We start from the raw sequence: 18138 nt of genomic DNA, 5'->3' as shown, positions 1-18138 counted from the left end.
TATCAAGCTAATAAATTAGTGGTAAAACCCTAACCTTCATAGTGTTATCGTTGCTTCATGTTTGGCAATGTCAGACACTACCCTGCCTAAACAGGTGACAAGAAAGTAGCATCTTGCCTTGATTTTCAAGCCATGTGACAATGTTACCAAACCTCAACCCTCGCCATTTCCAGCCCATTAGCTTTCTAAGTACTCTTTGTCTTCCTTGCCTAGACCACTACAATAAATGTGTCCAACACAGAAACGGCAGACAATGTGATCAAGAAGACAGCTAATCAGCTTGGACTTCCTGTAAGTAGCCACTGCACATCCTGCCAGATATTCTGTTGGAAAGTTGGCAACATCTGTTTTACAGTATGGTACAGATATGGTGGAGTCTGGTAAAAATGGACAATGACTGGCTCTAACCATTAGAACACTAGTATTCTCCAGACTACAGAGAATATGTTTGTGCAGATATAAAGCTTTATAAAAACACACATCCATGTAATGGACCAAATTTGTGTAAGTAGATGCAACTCCATTGATTTCCAGAGACTTATATCCACTTCTACCAGAGCTGATCTTGGCCAGGAATCTCCAAACAGTTATGAATAAAGCTGTGAAATTACTGAACAAATCATTGCTACTATCAGCTGAGCCTTTGCTAACAATAGCCGTCCATCACAATATTGAAGAGAGGCAAAACAACATCCCAATAGATTAATGCCAAGGGTAGCTGTGCAACACATTGACTATACATTTATGTGACGCCTCATTTCTTACTAATTATTAAAGAAAATCATTTCTATGGTGTCATAAATTAACATGCAACTTTACATATCCATAGCTAGTCATGTTCCTTGCCTCAGAGAGCTTGCAATCTAAGGCAGAAATGAATATTTTATCTCTTTCTTCAACTTGCATAATGAGTGAACACAAAATATTATGCAAGCCTGCTTGCACTTCATTATGCAAGCTGATGGGAGATTGCAAATACTTGTGTCTGTGTGAACTTGAATAGCAATATTTGTAACCTGACATGTCAGTCAAGGCAAAACATAGAAACCTTCTGAACTTGAAGCTCGTACGCACTCACCCCTTTGTAGCCAGTAACTGCCACCATTCCTGAGGAGTCTTGGAATTGAGTGATGATGTCTGATCAATATGTCAGAAGACTTCCTGAATCTGAGCCTTCTATGTGAATGTTGGGGAAACCCTAGTTTGTTTTCATCCTTCTGATTACCTTTCTCTCCCTCTCCTGAACCTTTCACCTTCCTCTGCATGTCAGACAAACAGATTCTGAGAGCTTATAACAAGGTTGTTTTCCCAGATGTTTACAGCTATTCATTTCCTGACTCTTGGCCTGTTCCACTGTTACCTCTTCCAGTTGTTTTGTGTGCTGTGTCCAGCTGCTCCAGTCCTTCTTTTCAGTCCGTGGCCCCCTTTTATATTTTTCCCTTCTGTTCCTCAATCCACAGGGTAGACCAAGTGACTACCACCTCTGGGTGATATCAGGAAAGGATGACCCTGCTTATCCCCTTATTGGTAAGAACATTTCCATTTTTCATTTAGGTATGCCAGCATGTAGGTGCTGATGTAGCAAGTCAGTGATGATGATGATGATAATAATGTTGGTCACTGAATAAAGGAAACATCTCTGTCTCTTTGCAAAATCCATCTCAACCTGCATGCTGACTCTTTAAAGATCTGTTGTTGCACTCACAATCCATTGTTAAGAAATGCTGTGCACCCCTGGGCGTGAGTTCTTGGCATCTGTCTACCACTTTCAGTTGGTTGTTCCACATACACACACAGGACTTGCCAGATTGGACTCTATCAATCAGGGCTGAGCATCTCCCACTAGGTCCTGAGTGTCGTCAGCTATTATTGACTTCTTGGGGAGCAAATCACACCCTAAAACCTAAAGAATAACAAGGGCTGCATGTAGCATGTTGCGTTAGATGGTAGCAATGGCTTTCAATTTTGCAGGGGAAGCAGGTCTTGGCAGGTAGGTAAGTGAAGGAAGAAGTGTTTTAAAATGTATTTGTTGGTGACGTTTAAGCCTGCTATCAAGAGCCCAAAGTATTAATCTTTCTTGTTTGATATTTATTTTTCAAAGCAGTCCAGCTCAGATTTAAAGAAATTGTTTTTCAGGCAAGAGGTCATAGCCCATTAAGTAGAGGGTTCATTTCACAAGGCTTTTTGTGTTGCTTTAGTCTGAATACCCACTCTAATCTGAAACCGATCTCACAAGGAGACACAGGGCATTTTGGGAAATGTCCTTTGCAAATTGTTTATTTGAAAAGTTCCTTTTTTTTACAATTTCTGTTTAGATTATAAAAACTTTGGGAGGTTGGAAGGAAAATAAATGTGCATATTGGGGTTTCAGAGCCAGGGCACTATCAGGGCTTTACGTGAGATGATTTCAGAAACTCATCACCACCAAACAAAATAAAACACAGTGTTTTGTCTTATTAATTCCAGGCATTAATCTTAGAAAGTACCGAAGCTGAAGTTTGCAAAAAAAATATTTTTTTCATATTTGCATCATTGGCAAAAACAAGACAGTGAAGTAAGATTAAATGTACAATTAAAATTAGACAGGGTATTTACTTTGGCAAAGTGTATGAAACAAGTCTTTCCAATCTTTCCCATAGCAATTCATAACAAATTCTATTATTATGTATGACGCTGTGATAGAATCATATTTAGGGAAGGGCCATTTGGATAAAATAAGAATCAAACCCAACCTGAACTTTTTCTGAAGTTCAAAAAACTTTGGTTATTTGTTTTAAGTTTTATTTTAATATATGTTCAAATCTTTGCAGTTCCTGTCAGAGACCAGAATCCCCAAAATACCAGAAGGTACACTGTCCTCCTGATACTTTTAACATGACCAGAGCTATGAAGTACTGATCCTTTTGAAAGAGACAGGCTGCCCTTGTGCTACTCTCGTAAACACAATCAGAATTCTATATGTGATCTAGCAATGGGGAGGGAACAAAGAATCACTCTGTGTTATTGTGTGTTACACAATGTCCTGATCAAAGTTGCTCTGAAGCATCTAAACCAGTGCTTCTCAAAGTCGAGCCACTGCTTGTTCAGGGAAAGCCCCTGGCGGCCCAGGCCGGTTTGTTTACCTGCCAAATCCGCGGGTTCGGCCGATCGCGGCTCCCACTGTCCGCGGTTCACCGCTCCAGGCCAATGGGGGCTGCGGGAAGGGCGGCCAGCACATCCCTCGGCCTGCACCGCTTCCCACAGCCCCCATTGCCCTGGAGCGGTGAGCTGCGGCCAGTGGGAGCCGCGATCGGCCGAACCTGCGGATGCGGCAGGTAAACAAACCGGCCCGGCCTGCCAGGGGCTTTCCCTGAACAAGTGGCGGACCGGCTTTGAGAAGCACTGATCTAAACTGCGAGTTGCATATCTGAACAGAACTTTTTAAGATCCAAGCATCACGCCCAATATTTTGACCAATACCCTGAGGGCTGAACTGATGATTAGCTACCTAGGCTAAATCTTTTGAGGTTCAACCATAACATGTAATGGCTCGAGTGATACTCCAATGGACACGTTTTGCACTTGGATACACAGTCAGCTTCCAGTGATGCCTGTCAAAATGTATTTCTTATGCAGCGTAGTTGCAGAAATATTGGTCCCAGGATATTAGAGAGACAAGGTGGGTGAGGTAATACTGTTTATTGGAACAACTTCTGCTGGTGAGAGAGACGAACTTTCAAGCTACACTGAGCTCTTCTTCATTTCCCAGACCTGAAGAAGAGCTTTGTGTAGCTTGAAAGCTTGAACAAAAGCTGGTCCAATAAAATATATTACCTCACCCACCTTATCTCTCTAATGTGTATTTCGTCATTTTAAAAAATAGTGACTTTCCCACTGTTGCTGAAATTGAGATGTGGTTTCCTTTCTGGATTAATTCTCCTCTAGGGTTTGAACACACTGGTTTGTTTTTGTAGGCTTGCTCTTAAGAGCTTGTTGTCATCATAAAATTGTATTGTAGGGTTGTTTATGAGCACTTAGCAGCACACATTGGTTTGTCATTGTTGGTGTTTCTCGCAAGTGCTGTCAGAGCATGCTTATTTGTTATGGTCATTAGTGAAGGGAAGCACCTGCTGGATTTTTATTGTAGGGTAGTGTGTGAGCACAGGGTAGTGAATGTTAGTATAGGATATGTACCCCCATAAAAACACAGATGTGTGCCCAAAGGTAGACGGATCAAGCTTGATGCATGTCCCTTTGGTGTCTGTTTAAAGTAAACAGTGTGTGAGCACAGCATAGTGAACATTAGTATAGGCTATGTACACCAGTTGGTTGATTGCAGAATACCTCCTGAGCACAGGAATTCACACACTGGATTGCTGTTGTAGGGTAGCTTGTGAGTAGAGGGACACACATTCTGGTTTGTTACATAGAGGTGTGCACGTAGAGTGTTATCTAGGGTGGCTAATGAAGATTGAGCTGGTGGCTTTTGATTGATTGATCGATTTTAAAAACAGTCCTGACATATTTATGGAGTGGTTGGGGGGGATGTAAATAGTGACACCCTGATAAAAATACAGATGTGTGCCCAAAGGTAGATGGATCAAGCTTGATGCATGTCCCTTTGGTGTCTGTTTAAAGTAAATAAAATTATATTGTCTTTCCAAATGAGATTGTATTCACATCTGATAATGTGAAACTATTAAGAAAACAATTCTCCCCACCCTTCAGTGCATACAGACACATGTGCTCACACACGCAGCAAGAGTCAGCCACCATCCTTCAGGAACCTTTTTCGTATCTCCAATGGCCAGTATTATAATGAATTACCAAATCCAGGAAGGTTTTAAAGTAAACTTTCCACTGCCACTACAAACAAACAAGCTGAGAATGGGTGACTCAGAGAGGGGTGCGTGTTTAGTAGATAGTGCACTGGTCTGGGAGTCAGGAGAGAAGGGGGGTCTATTCCCAGCTCTGCTACTGGCCAGCTGTGTGACCTTGGACAAGTCACTTTGCCTCTCTGTTTTCCCTCCCACCCTTGTCCATCCTGTCTGTTCATGTAACTCCAACAGACCCCGGTCATCAGCAGGCAGGATCCAACCTGGGCTGCTGAAGCTAAATGCATGAGCTTCAAGCCATATGGCTCTTAGCTAGGGCTGTAAAGTAGACTCATTAATCTCTCTCTAAGTGGTCTCAGTGTCACTTGATGGGACAGAACACCACACCCAGGAGGTGTGTGGGTTACATTTAAACAGTAAACTCTTCACAACAGGGATCATTTCTCACTATGCATTTTGTGCAGTGCCTAGCACAATGGGCCTCTAAGCACTACTGTAATTCAAATCTTAATAATAATGTGTTCCTCTGTATTCAGATTTGGGAAGGCTGAGGCATGAATGCCTAGTGAGGCCATCCAGCATATCCTTCCAAAATATCATTTTAAATCTAAGAGTTGCTGCATTGATCTTTACACTTCTGTCTGTGTTCTTCCAGGCAACTTCTCACATCTGCAAAAGCAACTGAACCTTCACTTTTATCCTTCTCCTTTTTTCCTTAGATTTCTTTTCCCCTAGTGAATGTCGTGCTCGTCTAAGTTCCCTCTAAGCTGCATAGCCATGCAGCAGCCTATTAAGCCCTGCGCAGGCACTTGGCTGCGGTGAAGAGAGATGCCTTCCCCCGGCCCCAGACCTGCCACAGTGGGGAGAGGTGCCCCTCCCCCAGCCCCGCCCCGGAGCTGCTGCAGCCGGAGGAGAGGCGCCTATCCTGCAGCCCCAGCCCTGGAGCTACCGTGGCAGGGAGAGGCACCTATCTGCCCCAGCTCAGGAGCTGCTGCGGGGAGAGAGAGCTGGGGGGAGTCCTCTCTCCCCGCTGTAGCCCCGGTGCAGCCTGCACCCCAAACCCTTCATCCCCGGCCCCACCCCCAGAGCCTTCACCCCCAGCCAGAGCCCTCATCCCCCCTTCCCCCTCTGCACCTCAACCCTCTGCCCATACTCCGAACCCCTCAGCCCCACCTCCACCACACGAATTTTGTTATGTGCACCAATATGGAGGTGATATGTCACACATCACCTCCATATTGGTGCACATAACAAAATTCATTCTGCACATGCATGGGAAAAAATAGAGCGAACACTGGTGCTCGTGCAAGGTTCTAGGCTGAACCCCTCTTCAGTCAAACTTTTCTCTTTACCCCGGAGCATGTGCAGCATTGGCACAGCAGAGCCAATTGGCTTCCCCAAATCCTTGCCACTCAGCAGTGCACCTCACCTCTGACCTAGAGGAAAGCACATCAAGGAGTAATAGCAGGGCTCAGTCTCCATGGCCCATTCAGTCCTTGGGCTCTCTGATGAGATTGCCACCAACTCACTGCTGTGGAAGTTGTGAGATGTGGATGTCTGACCACTACAAACCAAACCGGGTCCCCTAATTGCTTTCACAGCGTGAAATTCATGAGTTCTGCAGCCTCACCTGGTCTTTCTGTGGCTCTTGTCGCAACAGGTCATGAGCATCCTTTCAGCATCATACTGAGCTGCCTCCGAGACTCTGTTGACCAGCACCAAGGAACCAACAACAACACACTCCTAGCTGATGGGACGGAGGATACCATCCTGGATCAGCTTCCCAAGGACAGGCAGTGTCAGTTCATCCTGAAACCCAGACCCCAAGCTCCAAGGCAGCTGAGGAGAGGTGAGAGCCTGGATGTGTGTCCCTTCAAAGGACTTGGGAGCTCTCCCTGTGGCAGTTGCTGACTTTCTGTTGCATTGTGTTTTTATTTTAGAGAGCTACTCTCAGCTTGACTATATCTGCAGTGAAAGGAGGGTTGATTTTGTCCTTCATAAATCGGAGCCTGTTCCTGCTCCCACTGAATATACATTGACTTCAGTGGTAGCGGGACTTCACCCTTAACCATTACTTTGGCTCTCCTTACCAAATTTTAGGTACTTGATTAGCATTCAACAGAAAGTTACGATCCCCTTGAATGAATTGCTATGCTCCACACACAGCGTCACCAAAGAGACCATATTTAACTCTCTGACCGGGTCTTCCCAAGAAGCACAGAAGACATGTTGTCTCTGAGGTCTTTGTTTATTGACTGGCTAATGGTTTACTGATGCCTTGAACTCAGCATGTAATAACATCCATGCTAGAGCCATTCAAATGATACAAGAATTATCCATGACAAATGTATTTGCCAATTGACGAAAAATGCACCAGTAGTTTCTCTGATGAATATTATTTGACCGTCTATAGAGCTGCACGCATACTAAAAAAGACGATTCACAGATAACATATTCACCAAGAGATAGAAGAAGTTAATCACTCAGGGCTGAATGCACAAAAGAAGTTAGGTGCCGAAGTCCGTGTTTTAGACACCTAAGTTCCAGTTTCAGGTTCACTGTGATGAACAAAACTCCTGCTGAACCTTGAAAGTGCCTAAACTCACTTAGTACCTATGTTTTTGCACTAAAGTTCCCTAGGTGCCTATGTTTCTCACTCTGGGCATATGCATGGCTGCCTGCCTGTGGGCATTCAGGGGCCTATCTCCCAACTAAGTCCTGGAGTGATTCTCAAAACAGGGGAAGAGAGGCACTTGCCAGCCTAATTCACCTGATCTGATAGGTGTACTCGGGGGCTGCCTACCAGATCCGGACCCCATAGGTGAGCAGCAGCCCCTCCTCCCCGTAACATTATTAACCCATAGTGCAACAGCTTCAACTTGGGAGACTGAAGGACTCCCTATATATGGAAAATATCCCACAGCCCAGTGGGCTGAGAGGTGGCAGATCCCTCTTCAAAGAGGGGAACTTGAACTGTTGGTCTCCTGCATCCCAGGAGAGTACCCTAACCACTGGGCTCCTCCTCTCCTCCATCTCCCGCCTGTGTGTTGCTAAGATGGTACAGGCTCCTTAAATCAAAAGGGGGCTCCCAGCTAAGAGTCAGAAACAGAGTTAAACGCCTCCCTGCAGCTTGGACTTAGGTGCCTATCTCTTAGAAAGGGGTGGAGATTAGTACCCACCCACCCCCACCACTGGCTCCCCGCCTAGCCTGCTGGCTTTTGTGACTTGCATTCTAAGGTGGCTCGCTCTCCCCAGTCATTGTATAGGAGCCTAGGCACCTAACTCAGGCGTTGTGAATAGCAGTGATTTTCCCAGGCCCCTAAAAGTGACGCGTTGTGGCACACAGCATCACAGTGCCTAACTCCTTTGGAGCATTCAGCCCTCAAAGTGCTAGGGAATATGCCCAGCCCTAAGCCACTCACGGCACTGCAGTAAGGAGACACATGACTGAATGGTGTCCCCAGCCTTAAGGCTGCCCAGCCCTTCTTTACCGCAGATAAATTACTGTTGTTATTATTACTAATGTTTATTACGGTAGTGCTGAGGGGCCAGCCAAGAATGGGCCCACATCGTGCTAGACGCTGTACAAACACTTTGTGCGATGGCGTGTTTGTGAACTATTTGCCCTGTGGGTTTTCATTGGGTGACTGACCTTACTCTGCCCACTGGATTTAAGAGACTTCTCCCAGTCAAGACTCCAATATAGTTCCAGTCCATGACATAGGAATTTTGACATTACATGCCACTGTAATAGATATAAACCCATCTGCATAACTCTGGCCCCCACCCCGTGGCTAATGCAGTCCTTGCACAATGAGCACACTGTAACGCAAGGGGCTCTTGGCTATTTCAGAATCCTTGCAGAAACATACCAAGAGGAAGAAATCTTTGATTGACTGGGCTTTGCGCCGGACTACCAGCACCCCCACGGGCAGCCCAGCATCACATTCTCCCCCCACCCCACGGAAACTCTTCGGCCTGTCTTTGTCCTCTGTGTGTCCTGATGGAATCCTCCCCAAGCCTATTATGGTAAGAGAGGGGTTATGTCCTGAATCCCAGCATGAGTTTGAATAGATCATCTAGCCACCCACCTCTGTATCAGTCATCTGTGGTATCTCTGAGGCTCCCGTCACCCAGGTGTGTATGGGAGGGAGGCAGAGGAGTCCTCTCCTGTGCTATAACATTGATTCAGTACTCATTCAACATCATGAACGAAAGCATCCCCTACAGAGTCACCTATAGCACTTCTTGTACCATCTAGGTTTCCTTGAGAATCTCCTATCTAATGCTGACTAGCCTTAGCCCTGCTTAGTTTGTGAGGTCTGACACAATATGGGTTCAGATGATAAACCCTTCTAAATCTATCTTGGGGCTGGGCTTTCTCCTAGGACATGCTGCTTCTGCTGTACCATGAAGGTCCCTCCACAAGGGGCATTTTCAGGCGCTCCGCCAATGCCAAGATCTGCAAGGAACTGAAAGAGAAATTGAACTCTGGAGATGATGTTCAGATGGATGGCGAGTCAGTCTTTGTAGCTGCAGCAGTCATCACTGTAAGTTACTCCAAGCGATGCTGCCCTCTGGGCTAAAATATACCCTAGCACAGCACTTCGCATTCAGTGAGGGGAGTAACATGATCCTGCCAGCCAGGGGAAAGCATTTTTAATTGGGCACATTCTGCATACCCCACCCCCATCTCATGGCTGGGTACATGTAAGAGAGGAGACGTGCCCCTGCATGAATGGAGATTTGCTGCTTTAATGGTCTTTAACATGAAGAAAGGAATATTGGCCTTCAGACCAGTATCCCTTTTTGTACCTTCTAATGCAAAACTACAACAGAACCTCAGGCAGCAAGGGGTTAAACAGATTAGGGCTGTGTCTGCACTGCACAGTTAACCTGAATTACCTGCATTCAAGTTATTCCTGTTAAGTTAGCCTAGCTCAAGTGCAAGCAGCCACACTGCAGTATAACATTCGAGCTGCTGTGTCCACACGGCACTGCTCTCATTGGCGTATGTTGCTAGGACTTTGGGGAGTTCTTTGTGCTACAGCAAGCGGAGCTGCTCTGTGAATTATTTCCCAGTGAATTGTGGAAGAACTTGTGAGAAGGCACTGGAGGACTGAGGTGTAAATGAGATGAGAACAGTTCACCCTGCACTTGAAATGTGTTCCCAGTTCTCCACTTGTTGGCCAGCCTACAGGGTAGAAATCTCCCCAGGTCACTGTTTGCTTGAGAGGGGGATTCAGACTGATTCCAATTCAAGCCATATATTAGGCTGTGGAATAGTATCCCAAGGGAAGTGGTAGAAACCCCATTGTTTGGACATTTAAATCTGGACTAGACGAAGCCCTGGCAAATGTACAATACTATGGAGAATAATCCAGCTCTGGCCAATGGATGGATTAGATGGTCCTTTTCCTTCTATGACACACAGACCAAGTCTGTTTGCAGTGCTGCATGCCACGGGGAGCAGGGAGGCCTTGTGGGAATTGATTTGTGTCACGTTTCATTTTATCTGATGTTTAATAAAAATGAACGTTTATGCGTCATGAAACAAACGATTCAAAACTGACCAGACTGCTCTGCATATATATATTTAATTCAGGATTTTCTACGAAATATACCTGATAGTGTTCTATCCTCAGACATGCACGGGCTGTGGATGGAAGCCGTGGACACAGTAAATCGAGGGCATAAGACTGAAGCCATCAAAAGGTATGTAAATGTCCCACTGTGTCTCTCTTGAGGAGGCATGTATCATTTCCACCCACACAGCATAGTCGCCATGTTCTAAGAGACTCCTCATATTGCTCTAGGCCAGCTCCCTGCTCTTGTTCCACTGGCTGCTGATGCGTATGAATGCCAGCTGCTAGCAGAGCTGGTCAGAACATTTTCATCAAAACAATTTTTTAGTGAAAGATGTTGACATTTTTGACAAAACTGTTCATGAGATTTTTTTTTCTTTACCAAACCTCCGCCCTGCCCCCTACCAACAAAAAATCTTTTCTGGTGACCATCCGTAATTACTAGAATTCAAGCAAAGAAAGGACAGTGATTTGGATCTCAGTGGTACCATTGGGTATAAATGGAATTAGATGCTTAACTATGGTGGTTCTTTCTTGCATGCACAAAGTTAAAACGATAGCCACGTCAGTGTGATAGTCAGGAAGGAGTAGCCTGCCAGACATAGTATCAGGGACCTGATGAGTTTATTTTCCTGCCTCAGACTGGCACATTGAGCAGGACTTGTCCATTAGCATCACATGGGCATAAGCTATATGTCAAATCTCTTCCTATACCTGTCTCAGCACGGAGGGGGAGAGGGGGTTAAACAGTAAGTTTGGCTGGTCCTCCTTCCCTTCAGATCTCTGTACCATAGGTCTTAGCAAAGTGTATCACTGTCCGTGCTGCTGGCATTGGTCTGTATGTGTGTCCTCCAGGTATTCTAGCATCTGCTGAGGCACTATGAACTAAAGTCCAAATTTTCCCAGAATGCATTAGACAGCATGGTAGGTGTGAATGCACAAACATGATAACGACATAACGGTGTGGTGAACGTAACTCAATCCTATTTGTTGTAGAGGGGTCAGATGAGAGTGTCACAAACAGGTTACAAAAATGCCATTGTACCTGTAGTATAGGCAGGGCTTTTGAAAGTCAATTGTCATTTTTGGGGACCAGGTTTTACAAGCTCCTTGTTTTGCTTTGTTTCTTTTCCCTGGACAGTTTGGTGAAGCAGCTCCCAGAAGCCAACCTCATTTTACTCAGACACCTGTTTGGAGTCCTGCATCATATTGAGCAGAATTCAGGGGAGAATCAGATGAATGCATTTAACCTGGCTCTTTGCATAGCTCCCAACATGCTATGGCTTCCTAGCCCTACTGGGCCTGAAGAGGAAAGCAGGTCTACAAAAAAGGTAAATACTCTTGTGGGATTCTGCCCATGATTTTCTTCCCATCTCCTATGACATGTTCCTCTTCAGCCTACAAAGGAAATATAGAGATAAACTACTTTAGGTAAGTAGTAATTTTAGCTTCACCCCCACCACCCTATGCAGCTTGTTGTGGGGTGACGACCACTGAGGTTCTCCAAGGATGGAGGCACCAAAAGAAGTCATGATCTGCTCTAACAAATGGACTTCCCTGCTGGACATCTTGTGCTGGGAGTGGCTAGGAGGGCACTTAGCATCCCATTAGAAGGGAGGGAACTGTGTCCCCATCTGAAATATCTAATAATGGTGGCACCATCCTGCAGAGAGGAACAAATCTAACATCATGACACATCTCCCCAGAGGCAGAATATTGCCTGTGAGATGATGACAATAATAATTAGGACCACAAGATTTACTGTATCAGCTCACACTATTGGTCCATTTAGTCCAGCTTCTTGCCTCCGGCTATGACTAATACACAAGCATCTAAGCTAGAAGAGGTGCTTCCTAGCTTTCTGAGCCAAAGAGAAGCTTCGGGATTAAGTGTTGCGTTTGTGCAGAGAAAGGCATCATCATATTGTCTCCCTGGGCTAAATTGTCTTGGAGAATAATAGAGGTGGATATATTTTCCCCAGACTGACCCCCGTGTTTCCTCTCCTTTGGCAGGTGGCCATGTTAGTGCAGTTCCTGATTGAAAACTCAGCAGAAATTTTTGGAGGTGACATCACTTCGCTGTTTCAAAGACCAGACAAAGAAAAGTCAAAAAGCTCTGAGAATTTCCTGGGTAAGGCTGTGGCACCTCCCCAGAGATGTCTGGTCACTCACAACCACTGTCAAATGCCTCTTACAAAGAAGACTACAATTCCCACACTCCTTGTCCAGGGGAAACTAGAAGAGGGGACTCGTTCTCAGCCAGTTCTTTCCCCTTACTTCTTACCTATGTTTTGACGAGGGCATTGGAGGATGCAGGCACAGCACCTTGGATATGCATCCCTATTTGGCAGGCTTCCCCCTTCTCCATTACCCTGCTGCTGTTTCCAGCTGCTCCAGGTTTGACAGACAGACAATTTGCCTCAGAATTCATGGAGCAAGCACCATTTCCCAACAGCCTTTTTTTTTTTTTTTTTTTTTTTTTTTAAGTGGAACAGTTTAAACCAATTTTCTAAAATTAGACTTGGTAGGTCAGAATTTAAAGGGATCCAAGTGCCTCTACTGAATACACACAGACTGTTGTCTAATGATGAGAGCCTGAGTTTTGTGAGCCAGGACTCTGGGGTTCCATTTCCACTTCTGCCACAGACTTGCCGGGCAGCCTTGAGAAAATCATTTCCCCACTCCAGGCCTCAGTTTCCCCAACTGTAAAACACGGTGGATAATTCTCCTTCTGCCTTGCAGAAGTCTTGTGAGAATTAATTAATTAACATTCATAAAGCACTTGAAGATCTTCAAAGGGCAGGTACTCGGTTGTTTCAGTTGTAGTAGTAAATGCAGTAGAGTATGGCTGCACTTTGAGCTGGGGGGTGAGAATCTGCGATGCTGGACACACACTCAGGACAGCTGGCCTTTCCTGCCACTCGCAGCACCACAGCTACCCTCTATTTTTAGCGCACTAGCTTGATCAGAGCTAGCATGGGTTTGTCTCCTCAAGCTGGGTATTGCCTCCAGCTCTAAGTGCAGACATACCCTTTGGTTCCTAGTTGATAGGCACTTTGGCAGGTAGATAGGAACACAGATAATTATGTGCATTTCTGTAGAATTGCAAAGAGTTAATTTGTATTCTCTCTGCATGTCTTCCCCAGGTATTGGCATGGCTCAGCACAACGATTCCTCTGATGAGATGGAGTTTGCTGCCTGTGACCAAGAAAGACCAAAGCATCATCGCGTGCCTGAAGCTGTCTCCATGTTTGACCCGTCCAGTGGTTTGTTACTTGAAGAGGAACAGGAAGACTGGGATCTGTTTAGTGAGATCACTGCCTGCTACCAAAGCAAAACCAGGAAGAATGCCAGCGCAGACAGCTATGACCTCCTAGAGGAAGAGGGCTCCTTCTGCTCCATTGACTCGATACGTTCACTGAGTCCTGCGAGGGATCGGTGCTCTTCTGAGCCCAGTGTCTGCCTCAGCTCTCAGCTCCCCGCCCAGTGCCATGAGCCGGTGGCCCGCCAGTCCAGCTGTGATGCCACCATCATGCATAGTCACAATGACTACATCCAGAGGCTCAAGCAGCTGCAGCTGGAGAGCCAGAAGCTGATTGATGAAGGCCTGAGCCCTGGGCTGAATAAGACCAGGCAGAATTTCTGGCAATCACCTCAGACCAGCTCTAGGGTGAAGAAGCTCAGCCTTCAGAAAACCAGCCTGTCCAACAGGTCCAGCTTCTCCAGCCTTTCCTCGACCACCACTTCCCCTTCAGCCTCCTCACTAAGCTCCTTAGACAGTGCTTTCTCCTACTGCTCTGAGTCCTCAGCCTTCAGCCCCACAGATGTCTCCTCCCTGCCTTTCATGTTTGGCACTTCCACCCGACTCCATGCTTTGTCTCCAAAGACAGCACAGAGGTCCCTGAAAGAATGGAAAAAGCCCTTGACATCTCCTTTGCCCTTGAACCCTTGTGACTTGGACTCATGGAGCAAGTATGAGCAGAGGGACATGGGGAGCAGTCATAACACTGGGGAAGTGAAGGGCTTTGTGCCCATCAATGGGGCAGCCATGGGAAGCCTGTTAAATGAGAGTGACTGGGAGGACGAGGAAAGACACGTGAGATGTGCCAGGGGCTCTGGACAAACTCTCAGAAAACAATGTTATTTCAAGGAGTCTGAATGTAAAACAGACCCCCCCACTCATATCCCAACCAATGAGAGCTCATCAGCGATTGGCCAGCAAGGGCCCAGGGAGAAATCAGTTAAGCACATTGAGATAAAAGGCCCAGAGGTTTCCCCTCCCAGGCAGGAAAGCTTGAAGCGCACCAAGATAACCTTTTACATGGCCCCAAATAAAGGAAGCCCACAGGGGTCTCCAATGGAACAGGAGGATGAGGGTTTCTCAGTGAACGTCCATAGCACCAAATCAAACAGCAGCAGTGACCAAAACATGTCCAAGAGCCAACAAACAGTAAGAGTCCATATACCCCAGACAGTGTTCTATGGGCAGAACACCCCTTTGGTGCTGCAGTCTGTCTCCAGGAGATACCATCACGAAGCAACGAGCCAGCGGCTGCAGGTGGAGTGCAAAGAGACTCCCCAAAGCATTCCCCCTGCAGAGGGGCTGACGGACGATGCTCAGCAAGTGGCATCTGCCAAAAGCCACAGGAAGAGCATCAACGCCTTCAGCCACACCATCCGCATCATCCTCCCGGCCTCCATCCGCAACACCGTCAGGGAATACTTCAAGCACGATGAGGCTAAGAACTGCCATGCAGCGGATGCAGAAGCTGTGGAGAGCGAACTCATCCGGGGCAGGGTGGAGTGGCTCAAAAGCCCACCACACACGGATGCATCTCCAGAGGAGTGCAAGACAGTGGCATTTGCAGAAGAGACATTTGTCTAGGAGAGGAGAGAATGGGAACTGTGACTGTTTTTTATACAGCGTGCTGGGGAAATGTTCTGTAAGATACGATCAAGGTGTGAAGAATCTAACAGACTGTGTGGGTCAATAAGTGTGAAGTGATGCTAATGTGTAATTAATGTTTGGGTTTGGGGTTTTTTTTATTCTTTGCTACCTTTTTTCTACAAAAGGTACTTAACTGACCAGTGCCCAGTGGGCTGAATCCTCCCCTAGAGTTTTAAATTAACTGAATTGTACAGACACCTTCATCTGAATTTCAAGCTCTCCTGACTGTTTTGCCTCAAGTCATAGGGGTGTGTGGGTGAGTGGAGGGGATTGGACAGTGAATTTATCTTACATTTCATAAAAAAATCATGGTGGATCCTTGACAGTGGAGCAAAGCTTTGAGTCACCCTGCAAATTTTTTAAGTTTGTACAAAACTCCACAATGTTGTTAATTTTTTGTCACCAATGTTTATTGAAATCCAAAGGATGATGCTTCACCCCTAACTCAAAATGCACAGCTAGTTCTTCTTTCTCTAACCTCCTTGTCCCCCCATGGTTTGGCTTAAAATTGAAGGGTTTTCTTTGTTGATTGAGGCTGGGATTTCAAAGGCACCTAAGGGAGTCAGTTGCCCAATTCCCATTGAGTTAAAGGATTAGGCACCTTGAAAATTGCAATGTTAATCTGTTATCGTGCATCCACTTTCTCTTCTTCTGGCTTCGCCCAGCAAGTATTTGGTGCAGATCCTCAGCTCATGTAAATGGTTGTGGCTCCACTGTCTTCAATGGAACTACAGTAGAACCTCAGAGTTAGGAACATCTGGGGAATGGAGGTTCTTCCTAACTCTGAAATGTGTGTAACTCTGAACAAAACGTTATGGTTGTTCTTTCAAAAACTTGCAACTGAACATTGACTTAATGCAGCTTTGAAACTTACTATGCAGAAGAAAAATGCTGCTTTTAATCCTCTTAATTTAAATGAAACAAGCACAGAAACGGTTTCCGTGCCTTCTCAAATCTTTTTAAACTTTCCCTTTATTTTTTTAGTAGTTTATATTTAATACAGTGCAATACTGTACTGTATTTGCCTTTTTTTCTTTGCTGCTGCTTGATTGCATACTTTTGGTTCCAAATGAGACGTGTGGTTGACTGGTCAGTTTGTAACTCTGATGTTCATAATTCTGAGGTTCTACTGTATGACAATTTACACTAGCTGGGGGTCTGCTCCTTGGTTCTTCTCAGCGAGTGGCTGGTCCTATATAAGTCTCCTGGAGGAAATAATTATTTCCTGAGGACTTTAACTGATGGTGAAATTTCAAGAACTCCCTTCTGAGGTATAGAGGCAGTGAATGTGGGGATCCTAATTAAATCCTTAACCATTTTTATGAGGAATTGAGTATGGTTTGGTTTTGGCATGATGTCCAAGGAGTTGTGGAAGTAGTTGAGAAGTGTTGCCGAGTGGATACTGAAGTAAGGTCCTCTCTGGCCAGAAAGCTGCCATGCAGTCCAAGTACTGGACTACATACGGCTGAGAAAACAGCAGCTGTTAGACAGTTACAGCTTCCTCCGAGTAGTGATTAATTCCCACTCAGTGAAGTGCATGCACCAATGTGTCGACTGACTGCAGCAGGCCTGGATCTGGGGATAAGTACAAATGATGTGAGTTTTAGAGAGGATTTAATAATGAAGCTGCCAGTGATTCATCAGGACAGGAAACTTGAAAACATAGCCTCAGAGCATCTGAACCACTGCGTTCAATGAGCCTGTCCTGAAATCCTCAGCTAGGTCAGACCCATTCAAACTTGTTTAGAAGTTAAGGATGCTGCAGTTCATTTCCAAAGAGGCTGCCGCCTTCGTTTGATGGAGATTAGGAATCGCAGGTTTCTATAGATGGGAAAAGTCACAAAGGTTAGAGGTTTTTGGATGTTTGGTTGGAATGTTTTGCAGGAGTTTCCAAAGCTGGTCCTCACACTGCCACACCCATCATGTTAAAGTAAAAGTAGGGAGGACAGAGAAGAGAAAAGCAGAGCCCATGGAATTTGTGCATCTCTATTCACTGCTTTAGGGCCTGATCCTTCATAGTGCTAAGTGGTTCCTACAAGCTACTGAGCACTTTCCTTTCCCACTGCTGGAGCTGCTCAGCACCTCACAGGATTGGACCCTAATGCAGAGGGCGGTAATGTCTAATCAGTACAAATCACCATCACTGCTCTGATCAACGCCCCTGGAAATCACCAGGGAAGAAGCTTGTCCTGTGCTCTTTGGCTGTTCCTGGTAAATTACATGTCATCAGAGGAGAAGGTGAGCACAATAGCCCATTTTCCAAGGTGTACTGAGCTCAGTTGGGTACATGTAGCTTTTGACATGATCTGTGGCTCCTCTTATTCCTGGCTCACCTTGATGGCCTTTGCCTGATGAAAGATGTATATAATTGTACTACAAAATGCCCACCATTGTTTTCCTCGCACATGCTCACTGAAGAGATGTTCACCTTCTTTTCTCAAGCTATGGTTGTAATTATTTCAATAAAAGAAACACAGCTTTGTTTGTCATTTAATGCCTGGCACAGGTCTAGTGGTTCTTTGTCTTTAGTTCTACAGTAGTTAGTGCTGGGTAGAGGCGCTGGATTGACGGTCCTGGGATTGATGTCTTCTCTTGCTCCAGAGTCCATATATGGACTGGGCAGCAGCAATACAAACTTCACAGACACACAAACACTGAGCCCAGCCCAGCAAGCTGGAAGGCCCCTCCTCCAGGAGTAATGTTGCATCCCCATGCCCATTCTAGCTATCGAGTTCTTCTATGGCCTTTAACACTATAATACCTGAATTCCAATCCGAGGAATGGCCAGACTA

At 45.6% G+C, this 18138-nt stretch overlaps 1 protein-coding gene across 1 annotated transcript in view; it reads left to right on the top strand.

Annotated features, from left to right (window-relative positions):
- Positions 1 to 17840, top strand: part of LOC128843696 (rho GTPase-activating protein 20-like) — a 64057-nt gene extending 46217 nt beyond the window's left edge. The window contains exons 7-15 of the mRNA XM_054040734.1: positions 214 to 291; positions 1461 to 1527; positions 6475 to 6663; positions 8668 to 8843; positions 9203 to 9364; positions 10420 to 10529; positions 11541 to 11730; positions 12412 to 12529; positions 13545 to 17840. Coding sequence (XP_053896709.1) covers positions 214 to 291; positions 1461 to 1527; positions 6475 to 6663; positions 8668 to 8843; positions 9203 to 9364; positions 10420 to 10529; positions 11541 to 11730; positions 12412 to 12529; positions 13545 to 15283 — 2829 coding nt within the window. The 3' untranslated portion in view covers positions 15284 to 17840. The remainder of the gene's footprint in view (positions 1 to 213; positions 292 to 1460; positions 1528 to 6474; positions 6664 to 8667; positions 8844 to 9202; positions 9365 to 10419; positions 10530 to 11540; positions 11731 to 12411; positions 12530 to 13544) is intronic.
- The last annotated feature ends 298 nt before the right edge of the window (positions 17841 to 18138 follow it).

The sequence above is a fragment of the Malaclemys terrapin genome, chromosome 9, assembly GCF_027887155.1.
Source record: "Malaclemys terrapin pileata isolate rMalTer1 chromosome 9, rMalTer1.hap1, whole genome shotgun sequence".
Lineage (NCBI taxonomy): Eukaryota > Metazoa > Chordata > Testudines > Emydidae > Malaclemys > Malaclemys terrapin.
Note: the sequence above shows the minus strand (reverse complement) of the source record. Positions and strands in the feature narration are given on the sequence as shown.